This window comes from Betta splendens, chromosome 9, assembly GCF_900634795.4.
Source record: "Betta splendens chromosome 9, fBetSpl5.4, whole genome shotgun sequence".
In the NCBI taxonomy this organism is placed as follows: domain Eukaryota; kingdom Metazoa; phylum Chordata; class Actinopteri; order Anabantiformes; family Osphronemidae; genus Betta; species Betta splendens.
The window spans coordinates 22,222,272-22,237,410 of record NC_040889.2 but is presented as its reverse complement, the minus strand read 5'-3'; the positions used below and the strand labels follow the sequence as shown (position 1 = coordinate 22,237,410).

Genomic DNA, 15,139 nt, shown 5'->3' with positions numbered 1-15,139 from the left:
ACAGGTCCCTGGAGAGCTAACATTCATTCTACTTGATCCATTTAACAATTTGTAGCTTTGTTCTGGCACTGACAAGACTTCAACCTTATGAGCTGACTTACCTTCATGAAATGGTCTAAATTCTGTCTTTCTATTGCAACCTAATGCTGACCACACACACACACATACTTGATACATACTTGCATCAGACTTGATATTATGGCCTAACCAGCATATTCACATACTAACACACGTAGATGATCATAATGGACCAACTGTGAACATGTGATATCTCAAACATCCATCTATCCACCTATGTCATGCTATTCTTGGAATAATATGACTAACAACATGTTTTTGTGTTTATCGACTAGGTGAGCTGTACATAAAACAAGGCAATTAAATAAGTAATAAAATATACACAAGTGGAAAAGTAATAACTGCTTTACTTGAAAAATAGATACAAAGAAAACAGAACTAAAAGCAACTTCACACATTTCTTTAAATGCCTTTAAAGGACTTTCTCCCACAAAGTCGGGACTTCTACCACGTTCCCCACTTCAGCTTGTCCGCTCGTGCACGTTCTCCGTTCCACAGGTTGGAGCGTAGAACACTTTGTGTGGCGTAGGATTGACGTGACTCCCCCCCTTCTCCCTCCCTCTCCCACCCCCGACCAGTCGATGGGAGGCCGACGTCACCCTGCCAGCGGAGGAGTGGATGGCCTCTGTAATAAAAATACACGAAGAGAATTGATTGAGGAAAAGGAGAAGATTGGCTGTGGAGGTGAAGAGGGGGGGACGGCAGCAACACGGCGTCTATTCCTTCCTTTCTTCTCACCCGGCTCCGGACCCGAGGACTCTTACGCCTTTCCGGACGCACCTGGACATATTTACGTCGCGGCGTCGAGATCCCCCGAACTGAAATGCTATGTTATGCGTGGCTTTCTCGGTTTTTTGAGCAGACACTGGCAGAGATAACTGTACTGTATCCAAGCCTAGCGGATGGGAGTGAAAGTCCGCCATATTCTGCCTTACCACGCCCGGGAGCCGAGCCATTGGAAAATAAACGGACAGCTCGATTCACGCGTTTCTCTCTCGTCCGCGGACGATAACTTGAAGCACAACGAGGAGGTTCGCGCATTTAAAAAGACGAGCAGGGGAGAGTTCGACGAGACGCGGACGGATGTCAACGCTTAACGAGAGCCCACGGAGCGGCGCGCGGGATGTGTCTTAAAAGGATCTGTTGATCATACGGAGCAGGAAAAGCTGATCACAATTAAGGTCGCACAGATATTCAAGTCGAACCGCCCCGGACTCTGTAATTTGCCGAAGCTGTCGCGAGGCCCCGAAAGCGAAGCGAAACGAAACGGGGGGAGGGGGGTCAATAATTTGTCAAATATCTAAATTTCCTCTGTGCGCGGTTCGGCTCGTCGCGAGGACGTCCACGCGCTGTTTCGCCACGCGTAGGCCCGTGCGAGGACGGCGCCTGGCATTCGCGGGCCTCGGTGTTTTTTTTCCCCCCTCTGCTCTGGCGAACCTGGAAATCTGGATGAATCAGTAAGAGGGGGTGGAGGAGACGCGCGCGTGTTAAACGGGGAAAGGAAGAAAAGGGAGCGAGAATGACCCTGGAATCCATAATGGCGTGTTGCCTCAGCGAGGAGGCGAAGGAAGCCAGGCGGATCAACGACGAGATCGAGAGGCAGCTCCGCCGGGACAAGAGGGACGCACGCCGGGAGCTGAAACTGTTGCTTCTCGGTAAGACGGGGGGGGGGGAGTGGGTGAGCGCTGGGAAGCCCAAATTCCTCTCAGCAGGAGCCCCTTATTTAGAGGGGGGAGGAAGGGGGAGGCGGGGGGTCATCCCACCTGAGCGGGTGAAAATATCAGGGTGTTCACGCGAGTCGGGTGCACAGATTGTGCGTGTCCGCGGCGGCAGCGCCACGGCAAACCGCCCGATTTGAATATAACTGCGCGTGGTTCGCATCGAGGAAACGCGCGCGCGCGCGCGCCAGCCACCTACCTCACCTCACCTTTCCCATGCTTTCACTTCAGCCTCGCGGCGACCCGTGCAGCCGGGCCTGCGGGTCCCGTCCGGGCCTGGGCCAAAGTCTAGCGCTTTATTGGGAGCAGGTAGACTCTGGTAATGATTACGAGACAGGTGTCCGTCTATGGAGCAAGGTTGAGCGCGTGCTCCTCTGTAATGCATAGAGGCGTGTGTCAGTAAATGCACCATTCATACTCGTGAACAATCGGAATTGGGTCGGATTTGTCCTTTACTTAGTATTCACTAGTCACCATAACATTTAGGAGCTGTAGTAATATTACTGGTAGCTGGGCTAATGAAATGCAGTTTGTCAGTCTTGTCCAGAAGTATTAGTCATACTGGAGAAATACGAGGAAAACAATTCGTCTACTCACCATCCCATTTTTTTTAATTAGATTTCAGCCCATTAGACGTGATGACTGTGGTTGTGGAGAGTGGTGCCAGAAGCCTCTCTTCCTGCCGTTGCTTCCTTCGCTCAGTTCCTCAGAACGTTTATGAGGGGTGGCAGCCTCGGACGCTGGTTTTGCCTCCAGAGTGTTGTTTAAAGGGGGCTGAGGGTGAAAAGTCCTTCACCGGACTTGACTCCAGCCTTGTTTGTTTACTGTGAACAAATAATTGTGTTTTTGCGCCTTAATCTCAGTTAATACTGAACAGTTTTCTCATTATGCAAACGCACAAGGCGGAAACATGGTAATTGAGAATGATTTGTATAAGAGGCTATGATCCTTTACTTGTGTAGTAGCCAGTGCTGTTGTATTGGATGGGCTAACCAGCATACTTCTGACTATGAATCATGTTCTGCCTTTATTTTTGTCTAGAAGCTGCTGATCCACCTGTATGTGAGATGATTCAGAGTAGTTTAGTAGCTCACCTCTGATGAGTGATAACATCTATTCCATTGTTCATTATGTGGGATTTTTTATGGCACAGAAACCGTTGGAAAGCCATAAATCTATAATGTATGTGAGTATGTGTGTGTGCAGTGAAAAAGCTCAGAGTTACTTAATACTAATGCATACATACACGTTTATGGACCAAGGTATAAATCTGCAGCCTTCTGTGTGCCTCCATGTGTTTTGTAGAAGTGACGTAATGGGCCATGGACGGATGCTAACCAGAGTCTAAATAGGAAATATGATATGAAAATGGTCGACATTAGACCAGAACAGACCTCACTGACCTCCTGGACGAGAAGAAACGCTCAAGTCGAGCAAAAAGAGCTTCGGAGCGCTGTAGCCCAAGCACAGGTGCCGTGCTGGTTTATTGCTGTATACCCCCCCCCCCTACATTGTGTGTGCGCGCAATAGGACTCCATTAACCAACATGCAGTGGTTTTTCAGACACAGTAACTGCTTAATGCCTTATGGGATTGGAGCACAGAATCCTCCAGGTTTATTATAGTGAGGGTTTTTTTTTTCAGTTGTTCCAAATGCCAATCAGTTGAGTTTTCACAGTCATCTCTGCTCTTAAGCTTCACACACAATCTCTCGGAGCCACTAATTGTTTTGTTTCGTCGGGGAACGTGTAAGTGGAAACGCAGCAAATGAGCAAGTTTACACAGTGGTGCAATGTTGTAATCCGTCCTTTTGGTGCGTGTCGTGTCCACAGGGGCTCCGTAGACTAGGAAAGAAGATGCACTTGAGTTAATGCTCATTTAACTGAATCAGCCTAGTAGTAGCTAAGAAAATACAGCTAAGTCTAAAACACGTGAACGATTATGAAGTAATGCTGCCTATGACTGGCTGGAGTCAGGATTTTAAATAGACCACCAACTTCCCTCAACACACTCAGATGCTGCTCTTTGTTCTAGCGCCAGGCAGAAAACTGTAATAAGTCAATAGTAAGACATTAAATCCTTTATTCACTATCAGTGGGATCTCGCCAAAACCAGGCGTGGCTGCTACAGTGAGCAGCGAAAGAGTTGGTGGTGAACTCCAAGCCTCTCGTAGGAATAGTCGAGATAAAGGGTTCCAAAGGCTTTAGCTTCAAGCTGTTATGGAAGTATTATTGCTGTTACTTGAGATAAAGTGGGTCATTGAGCTGTAAATGATGTATATTTGTCTTGTCGGAGAGAATCTGAGACGTGGTTGTTGGTTGGTTTTGTTGAGGAGTTGGTTTTGTCCAGAAGAGGACGTTCTTGTTTTGTTGGGCCTCGTATCATTTGGGTCCAGTAACGCTGCTGTGCTGGTGTTAAAGGATGCTGTTACTCCAGAATCAGCCTTGTCCAATTATCCACCAACCACAGTCCTGTCTTTTGTTTGACGTCCATGTTTGTTTGATCTTTGTGCGGCTCGTGATACAGTACTTGTAGCTACAAATGTTTTCCTGACTGGGAAACATTCATTAGTCATAGTGAAACCACTGGAACATCCCATGTGCAGGCCTCAGAGTGACTTAGTTGACTTCATATGATGATGATTTTTTTAAGTGCCTGCAGTAGCCAAACGTGTTTAGGGTTGGGGTTACCTCTGTGAAGGCCGCTGTGAACTAATTGGGTTACATTTTGTAAGGGGGGATCATTAGCCAATTATTCGTTAAGTCCTTTAAAAGAAAATGACCGAGCAGCTGTTCTCAATATCATGTTTCACTTAGGAGAAAAATAGTAAATATTTGTTAGCTTTCGTAAAGGAAAATTAAGGATTTTATTTTATTTTTTGTGTGTATGATAATGAACTGAATAGATTTAGGTTTTCTGGGAAACAAATCCGAGAAGCAATTTGCAAAAACAAACCAAGTACCAATGTGTCTTGGATTGGATGCCTAAATTCCAAGAAACCATAGATAACTGGTTAAGTTCACTTGCTATGATTCTACTTCTATGGGCGCTGTGTAAATGTACCTTCAATGTCTTGAGCATTTAGGTCACAAAACATCCGTTTAGAAATCATAGGGGTTAATAATTATCAGGCCGTTCTCCATCTGCCAAATTAATTGAAAATTGCTCAATTACCAAAGTGGCACAGCCCAGCTCCAAACCCTGTGAGACCATTGGACCTAATTCATGAAACCTGCCCTCTTTTACACTCCAATATACATGTGTGTACAAGTACATGGAGGAACAGAATGTCTTTAAAATGCTGAGTGTTTTATCGTATAAAATGAAAAAGCACTTAAAGTTAAACTGGAGCTTTGCACAGCTGAACATAAAAGTAGTTTGTGTTTCACTTGTGAAACTATTCTGAAACTGAGAGAACAACATCAAGGCTTCAACTGAATTAAGTCCACTGTAAATTTTAACAAGCTTCTAACAACAAAGTGGTTGTAACAGTGAGAGAAAGTAATAAAGATGTTTGATGATTCTTGTATCAATGCAGCCAACGGAAACCTCTCGTTACAGCAGCTGATGTACATGTATATGTACATGCAGTCACATCTCTGCCTGTGTTCATCTCACATTCGCTGGCTTTAGACCGCCTGCTACGGACACTGAGCTGGACCATAGTGAGTTTCTTCTGTAGAAGCGACAAACCAAATCCGTCTTCCAGAAGTTTGATCTCCTCTCTAATGGATCACGCAGGGCTTGGTTCGAAAGCGAGGCTTTTACCGGTTGGTCAGCAGTGGCCCAAACCACAGGTTCATGGCTCAATACTGCTTGGATGCAGCAACTTAAACAAGTTGTAAGCTTGAAGTTTATTCAAGTGCTTACTGTAGCGTTTACACTTGGTGTTCGACTTGACTGTGGGAGAGAAGGTCCGGGAATCAGAGTCTAATGTGCCTCCCAGATCCGACCGCTGCTCGGGCATTAAGGCCGGTAGATGGTGAAGCCCATTGCAGTTGAGACTAATGGATTTGTAAAAGTGAATACGGTCCCTCCTCTGCTCTGAACGTTAACTCACCTTGAGGCGCTGCTAAGCTCTTGGCACTGGATTCATTTCCTCATGCATTTTTTACCACGATGTTCAAACACCACATTGGCAGCTTTTATTTCACTTAAAAAGTCTGCTGTCGTCTCTGTGATGGTACATTCAGGGGCTGTGACTTTGCCAAGACTTTGTGATGGCAAAGTTTTGTTTGAGTAAATGAGTGCACCACTCACAGGCAGATCACCCTGAGTTGGTTGTTCTGACTGCCTGACTCGATTGCTTGGCTTCCGGACATGGGACTCGAGCAGCTCTCGCCTCAGACATAATGTCGATCAATTGACACCAACCTCAAACCCGGGTTAATGCGGGGTCACTGCATCGGTTTGAAAAGTGACTAAGCTGCCTCTAATGGCCATTATCTCTGGTTGTCCTTAACAGTGAAGACCCATTAAGACTCAGATGGAGTTTTGCTGTTTGTCTGGTCCCCATTTTCTGTGTTGTGTGTGAATTCACAACCAAGCGACACACTCAACTTACGTCTTGGAGATTAGTCACTGCCCCAATGAATGGGTCTAAATGTAGGATGTGGGCCGTGAGGCATCGAATCTTTCCCAACACCCTTCTGCGCCCTGTAGCAAAAGCAGAACTGCTACTTGTCACAGGGGTTAATGTAATGGTTAATTATAGGTGGACAGAGCGCGTGTGCGTGGGTGAAAAACGAGTTCAAGGCACCCACTGCTGCAACAATGTGAACACAACAGTGTTTGTAGCATTAGCATGTAGCAGAGATGGCGTATACAGTATGTGGATGAGTTATTAAAGCAGGTCCTCACTTCTATAACTTCGCATCCTGGTCACACACTCACTCAGTCGCTCCTGTCCAAGTTATTAAAGCGTTACTAGTGGGGTGAAGTTAGACTCTTGGAGTTGCTCTGCCAAGACTCTCAATGAACCAGACAAAAACTTCACACCCAAGTAGTTCTGTCACCACACAGAGGAGAGGAGCGAGTGTTCGGGCTGTCACCAGGCCCAGAGGAAAGTCTGCACCCATCGCCAGGCGCTTATGGATGACTAGGCACATTAGTGAGTGAGCACATGCTGTACGTTGTGTACATGCACCCACAGATGGGAAGTTACTGTCAAACATTGCATGGGCACATTTCTGATGAATGGTTCCATTTCATGTTTCTCCTACTAAACTATAAATTAGAGAACAATGTTGTACCTTTACACCAGTACTTTTATTTTACATTAGTTTCCATCTACTACAAGTTTAGAGACTTGGGTTATAAAATATGTGGATTAACCTGCTGCCAGGTAAATAAAAACAGCCCCACCTTTTAACGACTGCGTTGTCTCCGTCTGCACATGATTTTGAAATAATTAACCCTCAAAGTTGTCAAACAAATGTAGACTGTTTGTTTTGTTTTAGTTTTTTTATTGTGAAGGACTTTAGTATTTTAAATGAAACATAGCATTTGCCTGATACGATGTAGTTGAAAATGTCTGCTAGTAAAACCTACTTCCATGTGTGTTGTCTACAAAATAGAGAAACTCTGTTCACAGCCCTTTCTCTTGCTGGTGGTCTTTCGTCAGGCACTGGGGAGAGTGGGAAGAGCACGTTCATCAAACAGATGAGGATCATCCACGGCGCCGGCTACTCCGACGAAGACAAAAGGGGCTTCACCAAGCTGGTGTATCAGAACATCTTCACGGCCATGCAGGCCATGATCCGCGCCATGGAGACGCTCAAGATCCCCTACAAGTATGAGCACAACAAGGTGAGCGAGACCGTGGACTGGAGCCATTTCCGGTTCCACATGTGAAGTGCCAACTGCAGAAACGCGCTGCGAAGCGTCAACAGTGTTCCAGTGTATATTTTTAGAGGGCTGTGTATCTTATTTGAAGCAGCCGTCCATAATAGTTTCCTGTGCCTTTTGACACTTCCTGTGTCCTTCGATCCAGCGCTCCGCGCCGCTCGCTGCGTATTTCTGTTTGCTCATTCGCTTCCGTGCACTCGTATCCGTGTGTACATATACAATATACACATTACACACAAGCAGACAGACATGTAGTGAATTTGACCCACTTTTCTTCACTTGCATGTGTTGGTAGTCACAGCTTTAGGATCGTGTACTGTGAGCAGCTAGTCTCAGAATTAGAATGTTAGAATTAAGACATACAGTAGTCAGTGTAACAGCTTTGTGTGAAAAGGTTCTATCCAACCTAATGTGTTTAAATAGCATAAAATAGCTGGCTCCCATTCATTATAGAAGAGATATGATGTCTCCATAAGTGTCTTTGCATTTCTAAACTATGCAACATACTGTTGAGTAACAAGCAGTTCTGGGTTTATTGAAACCATGACACTCAGGCCCGTCGTCAGGCAGGCCATGATAACCAAACACCTGTCTACCAGTTGTAGACCACTCGCCCCCTGGAGCTCTGCTACTGAGGCCGTTGCTTGTCTCCATGCCTGCTTTCACTTCTCCCACGAGTGCGTGCTCACGAGGAATGAAACCGATGTGCTGTTTCAACCCAGCAATTTCAAAACTATTTGACCACTATTTAAAAAATAAATAAAAACAACTACATCACTAAGTAAAAATGCTAATGCTACTGTCTTTCCTTATCTCTCCTCCATCAGCGCCTTCAACGTGAAGCCGTTCAGTGTCTGGACTATCATGCGGGTTCTGTGATCGCTCAGAGATTTGACATTCAGTTTAGTGATGAAGTACTGGGGGGATGTGTGCAGCACACAGGCAAATTACAGTACAAAATCGCTTCACTAGGTGGGCAACATCCCCGTGCGCTCATGCATAAATGGGCTAAAATGGGAAGTAATTACCTTTTAACAAAGGAGTTTGCAGCGTTCTAAAGGAAGTGAAAATGAAACCAGTTGGTCGTGTTCACGCTGTCTTTTGTCAGTGTCTAAGAGGCCTATCGAGCCCACACTATGTATAAAAGTATGTAAACTGTTCCACATACTAATCAGTACTAATCAGTGGCAGCTTTCAGACAATCATCTAGGTGAGATTTGAACTATGAAGGCAGTTTGTGGAAGAGCGTCCGTGATCAGGCACGTGTTGATATCTGCTTGTAAGGCACAGGAGAGTTTTAATTGGAATCTGGAGCATCCTAACTTCCCCTTCTAATAGGTCCACTGGGACTGGAGCCTCAGATATTAAGTCCATGCTAAGCCTGGGGCTGCAGTGTCGTTTCTGGATATAGAATATGAGTAGAAATGATCTGGTGATAATTAGGGCTGCATAGCCACTATGTTGTTGGTATTTTCAAACAGGAAATGGTTTATCAGTTTGGTGCTCTTTCCATTAACTCGGCCCTCCTACTCCTTCCAACAGGGTAATGCCAACATTGTAAGAGAGGTGGATGTAGAAAAGGTCAACGGATTTGGGAATCCTTACGTAGATGCAATCAAGAGCTTGTGGAACGACCCGGGCATCCAGGAGTGTTACGATCGACGGAGGGAATACCAACTCTCAGATTCTACCAAATAGTAAGTAGAACGATGAAGCACACAATGGGTAATATATGGACCCTATGTCACATACTGGAACATTGTTTGGGTTCTGCCTCTGTAGTTACCTGAACGCACTGGATCGGATTGCTGAGCCAGCCTATCTTCCAACTCAGCAGGACGTGTTAAGGGTTCGAGTCCCGACCACAGGCATCATTGAATACCCCTTTGACCTGCAGAGTGTCATATTCAGGTGGGATCAGTGTTCTAGCTTAATCAAGGTTTAGTCAGAATTTGAGCAGGAATAATAGATTATTCTTGCTCTGATCTTACTTTCCGAGTTGATTTGTGACATACTAAGATAAAGGCAACACTGTGAACATGCAGTTTCACTTTTAATTCTCCAGAAAGTTCAGTAGTGAATTCCCCTTTTGTCTGACATGTTCATTGCATTCACTTCACTTTATTTATATAGCATCAGCGCACAACAAATGACAAAATTACCTGACTATAGTAATCCATGTATATATGTATGGATGTGTTGCATACGTTTGCATTATTATGTCTTATGATCAACGCCCCTAAATCAATTTATTTGTTATTAATTATTTAAATAATTAATATATTAAATTGTTTTATTTTTGCTTTGTGTTTAAATCCTAGTCCACTAGAGGGCACTGTTGTGGATACTGTGGCACATTCTTTATCTATTGACAGTTTTAAAGAGTTGCAATACATCCCTTCTTACAGTATTACGATATATTGAATTATACATGTTGCCACATTCCTGTAGTTACAGCAGTAATAATAATTAGCTTTTTTCAGACAAATGCCATACTTTAAAGCTGTTTCTTCAGACCGTTTTCTCCCTCGCCTGTGACAGGATGGTGGATGTGGGAGGTCAGAGGTCAGAGAGGAGGAAGTGGATCCATTGCTTTGAGAACGTCACATCCATCATGTTCCTCGTAGCGCTCAGCGAGTACGACCAAGTGTTGGTGGAGTCGGACAACGAGGTAAACGATGAACACGCTCTTGAGAACAAGCTGCTCAGTGTGACACAGCAAACAGAATGCTTTGTTTCTGGGGCTTTGGTTTCACATTTTTAAATCTTTTTTTTTTTTTTTTCTTTTTCTGTTTTTAAAAACAATGAAAGTCACATCGTTGTTCTTCCACCACTTGTTCTCTTGAAAAGCATTTGGAAATGATCAGCCAGCTGTTTTGAAAACCCCTCGGGCGCCATCTTAGGAGAATATAGCATGTGTGTCACTTTGTTAATGAGCGTGTGTGTGCTTGTGTGTTTGTCCTCCACTACTCGTGGATGGGTGACCAGCTGCACGTCCTCTGTGCTCTGTCTGAGATGTTGCTTTTTATTAACGTGTAAAACACAGGAGATGCTCCGTCTCGCGCTGCAGCGGTGGCCATGTGACATCTAAGGCTCGCTTTCAGGATGGTTGTTTGGTTCAATTAAACACTGAAATCAAGCGCAAGGGAGAAATTAAACCCTCAAAGGCGACACGGCCGCCCTTCTCTCTCATCTTTACTGCTCTCCCTCTGGTGCAGCAAAACGTTTATTAAAATCTGCTCCTAATGAGTATGAAAGGCTGTGTTTAATTAAGTGATTAAGCCTCTCTCTCTCTCTCTCTCTCTCTCTCTCTCTCCTCCCTCCTTATGCCCCCACCCCCATCGTCTCACAAACACACTCTGTAGAACCGGATGGAGGAAAGTAAAGCGCTCTTCAGGACAATAATCACGTACCCCTGGTTCCAGAACTCCTCCGTTATTCTGTTCCTCAACAAGAAGGACCTCTTGGAGGAGAAGATCATGTACTCTCATCTGGTTGACTACTTCCCAGAGTATGATGGTGAGTTTGAGCAGGAACCATCACCTGCTAGTTCAGACGTTCTCCAAGTATCTTGGTGCTGAACACCGCTAATAACAATGCTAATAAGCATTTAGTAGCCATGGTTTGGATGAAGTGCTCTTTCCATTTCCCCCCTTCAGGTCCTCAGAGGGACGCCCAAGCCGGCCGAGAGTTCATCCTGAAGATGTTTGTGGACCTGAATCCAGACAGCGATAAGATCATCTACTCCCACTTCACCTGTGCCACCGACACGGAGAACATCCGCTTTGTCTTTGCGGCCGTCAAGGACACCATCCTGCAGCTCAACCTAAAGGAGTACAACCTGGTGTAGAGCCGATCAGGGCGGCGTCGGGCCGCCGGGTGGAGGCTGTCGACACACACTGACTGATGCGGCCTGTGAAAAGATGGATCATATACACAAGGGGAAAAAAATCTAATGGTTACATACTACTAATTTATTTTCCATTTTTTTTTCAATCTCTTGGTGTCCAGGAGGTGAGCAAAGTAAATGTTATCTTGCTATTTAAGGTGGCGTTGAAGCATAAGGAAGGGGACAGGACATTCTAAGGGGTGGGGGAGGGGCTTGCCGTTGAACATGTACAGCAACGCTCCTCATTTTTAGGCTTGGTCCATTTTGAAGTTTGTTTGTTTTTTGTTTTTGACAAGAAGAACGAAACTACTTTGTGCACTCGAGGTCTGGGGCTTGTTTAGTCTGTCGGTCTGCTCCGTCGACAAACGCAGTGCGCTGCCGCGCTCCGGCCTTTTTATAAACGAGAAGGAACAGAGTCTCGTTCCTCTCTCTCACACTCACTCCTCAGCCGTTGGTTCACTCTGAAGATTTGTTCACCTGTTCGCCCGACAGAAAACGACGTAACCGATCTCTAATTAAGACCTTTGTCCTTTAAAGGACCGATTGGCAAATCTCTTGAAGAGTAGACATGAAGTGGGATTTTTAAATTATTCCATTATGATTCTTGTTAATCTATCACTGTTGCATTAACTCTGGTACCGCGTGACGTCTTAGGCATGTGTGCCCGTGGAAGCACATGGGCCCCAGTGGTGTGTGGAGCAATGGTCACGTCCGTCCATATTAACACACAGTTTAGATAGCCGGCGTCTTCTGAGCCTTGTGTTCCGGTGAGGCGGCCCAGGGGCCTCTGACCGTCACTGAAGGGAGCTGAGAAGGTAATCGCTCACGTGACAATGATGTTAATTGATTTTGTTCAACTGTGCCACATTAAAGCTTTTTATTATAGTGATATGTATGTTTATTACCAATGCCAAAACAACCCGAGCACCAGACTCCACTGTAGGTTATTTATTACTTGAGTGAAATGAGAAGGAGCAGCACAGGGTCGGTGAGCGTAGAAGGAGGGGACTGACTGAGCCTCGCAGCGTTTCAGTATTCGGCAGTCGACCCGGCTCCAGCCCACAGGTCCGCTCAGTGCGCCGCGCTGTGGTTCCATAGGAGGAGAATGGGCTCGGTCTGTGACAGTGGGGCGTTGCTGTTCAGGCTGAGCCAGAGTCGGCCCTTCTTCTCTCCGATTGGCACTTCTGATTTACAGTTCCTTATTCCAGATACTTTGAGTATGTTTTGTCACAATTCCCTAGAACGTAAGCCTGTAATTTACATTTATTGAGGCATAGTGCAATTATGAATGCTATAATCATTGTACATACATCTCTCTCTATATATATATATATGGCAGCATCTTCGTTGGCTTTGTAATCATTACTTTTTTGGCAGATTGAATGTGCGGTATTGAAAACATGTATCTGTAATTGTATTGACTAATGGCTAATTCATTTTTGGAAGAAAAAAAAATCTGTTATTTACTGTACATGTTTGTTTTTTATTTCCGTTTGTTTGTTTGTTTTTTGAGGAGAATGTAAATCTAGTGTTTCGCCAGTTTTATTCGTCAGCAACGGAACACCGTTCCGCTTTCAGACCTGCGTCGAGGAATATTACCCAGCGACGGGTGGATCGATACGCCAGTACTTACTGCAGCCGTTTGGTTAAATTGACTTTTCTGTGAAAAACTGCAGACTGAATCCAATCCACAGGGCTAATTGTAACAGTGTGGCTCTTAACTGGCTCCAATCACAACGCTTACTGATTTATATTATTTTATATTTGACATTGATGCACAGCTTCACCATATTCATTGCCAAATGTAGACCAGTCTACCACAGTCTGCCCCTCCCACGTTGGTATTTACCAAATGATTAAGATGGGGGTCGGCAGGTAAATGTTGCTTTGTCTCGAAAATTAAATAATCTGAGTGATTGAGTTTATAGATGGGACCTCATCACCCTTTACACCTCCTCTGATGAGCCTCTATGTACCACAACTATGTTTTAAGTGTCTGACCAGTAGTAAACACACTATCCGGCCTAATTGGAAAAGGTACATTTCCAGGTGCTCGTCTTGATTTTTTTTACTCCATTGCCACAGTGTCATCAGAATGTACAGTATTATTTAGAGCATTATTTATAAAACGGCAACATAGGAGAACACACACACACAAGCGTTGACGTGTACATATTGCCTTACTGAATAAGCTGTGCCTCTGAAGTCACCCGTGTTTCTCTGAGAGGTGAAGCTAGTGCGCCGTCCCGTACTCTGCGCTGGGAGGAGCCCCGGGAACAGCTTTGACGCGTAGCTCATGTAGCGAACACGACATCAACACAGGACATTACAAGCGCATCGCCATCGATTTGCGAGCAGAACATTGATTTCGTAGCGTTGTCGCATCAGATTCATGTCTAGAGATCTGAGTTGTGGCGCGTTAGATCACGCGTCCCACTGCCTGACGTGGCTGTGATCCTGCACGCGGGGGGGTCTGTGCGTGGTTAATGCCCCGCTGGGGGCATCAACCCGGGGCCAACTCGTCAGACATCCCTCTGAATGTGAACATGGTGTTAATGTGATTCTGCTCATTGCCGGGGGACGTGTTCTGGAGCTGGACTGTAGCTTCTAACCTGTAGTCAGTATTGATGGTGACCTCCTTGTAGACTCTCAGTGATTAGTCACTCGTGTCCCTGCTGTTGTAAAGTGGCTATTTACACTGTTCCTGTTACTTGGAGGGAAAATCCTGGTTTAAACAGTTCACTGAGCAGCGGCTGTGCGTCCGCGTCCACAGAGCTCATCTCATCGAGACGTAATAGTGTTGTTGCACTATTGCACGTTCTTGTACTATGTTGCACGTTTCAAACTGCATTTGATGTTCTCCAAAGTGCATTCCATTGGAAAACTGCAAATTCTAATGCGACTTTGTCCGAGAAATACGAGCCGCAAAGGACTGTTCCCGAGCTTTGTGGGTGATTAGTTCACGTTCACAGCACATATGGGTTCTATTCAGGCTGGATTTTCCCTTTAAGAGAGCAGCAGACTCCAGCTGGTGTTGACTTGTGCCACACATTGTTGGAAGCCTCGCTGTTGTTCAGATTGCACGCAGTGTTGGGGGGCAGCGCAGCGGACTGCTCTCCGCTGCCTCATCATCTGGTTGCTTCTCTGCTGGCCTACGTTTGGGTTTTTCTATGCCTCCAAATCCTGAAGATATGAAGTTTTAATTTCGAAACGGTGTTATGATGATGATGATGATCTCCAATCATACTTGTGTAAAATGTTTCATGTATCCATAAACTCACGCTCCTTCAACATGTTTCTGAATGAAGTGACATGTTTCTTTTCAAAACTACGTTGACTCTGCTTTTTCTTTTTAAACTTTATGTAGACTTGTAAAAAGGTGGGTTTAATCTGTCACAGTTCAGCTGAAGTTGTATAAACCATAAAGCTCAACTGCTTGTGCTCCAGTATTAGAGTGAAGCTGCGCATTAGAATAACTCATTTAGAAAATATCTTGCATGCACAAAAAGAAAAAAAAGAAAACAAAAGAGGAGAGAGACAGAAACTTATCACTGTATTTAATTAGTGTCTTGTTGAAGACTCCTCCTGACATAAATGAAGCAAAGTCG

At 45.0% G+C, this 15,139-nt stretch overlaps 1 protein-coding gene across 1 annotated transcript; it reads left to right on the top strand.

Annotated features, from left to right (window-relative positions):
• Positions 1-406: 406 nt before the first annotated feature.
• Positions 407-14,862, top strand: LOC114861667 (guanine nucleotide-binding protein G(q) subunit alpha). The gene is made up of 7 exons (XM_029161138.3): positions 407-1,733; positions 7,419-7,603; positions 9,185-9,339; positions 9,425-9,553; positions 10,184-10,313; positions 11,008-11,161; positions 11,302-14,862. Exons 1-7 carry the CDS (start codon positions 1,598-1,600, stop codon positions 11,490-11,492), a joined length of 1,080 nt encoding a protein of 359 aa, XP_029016971.1. The 5' UTR covers positions 407-1,597; the 3' UTR covers positions 11,493-14,862.
• Positions 14,863-15,139: the final 277 nt, after the last annotated feature.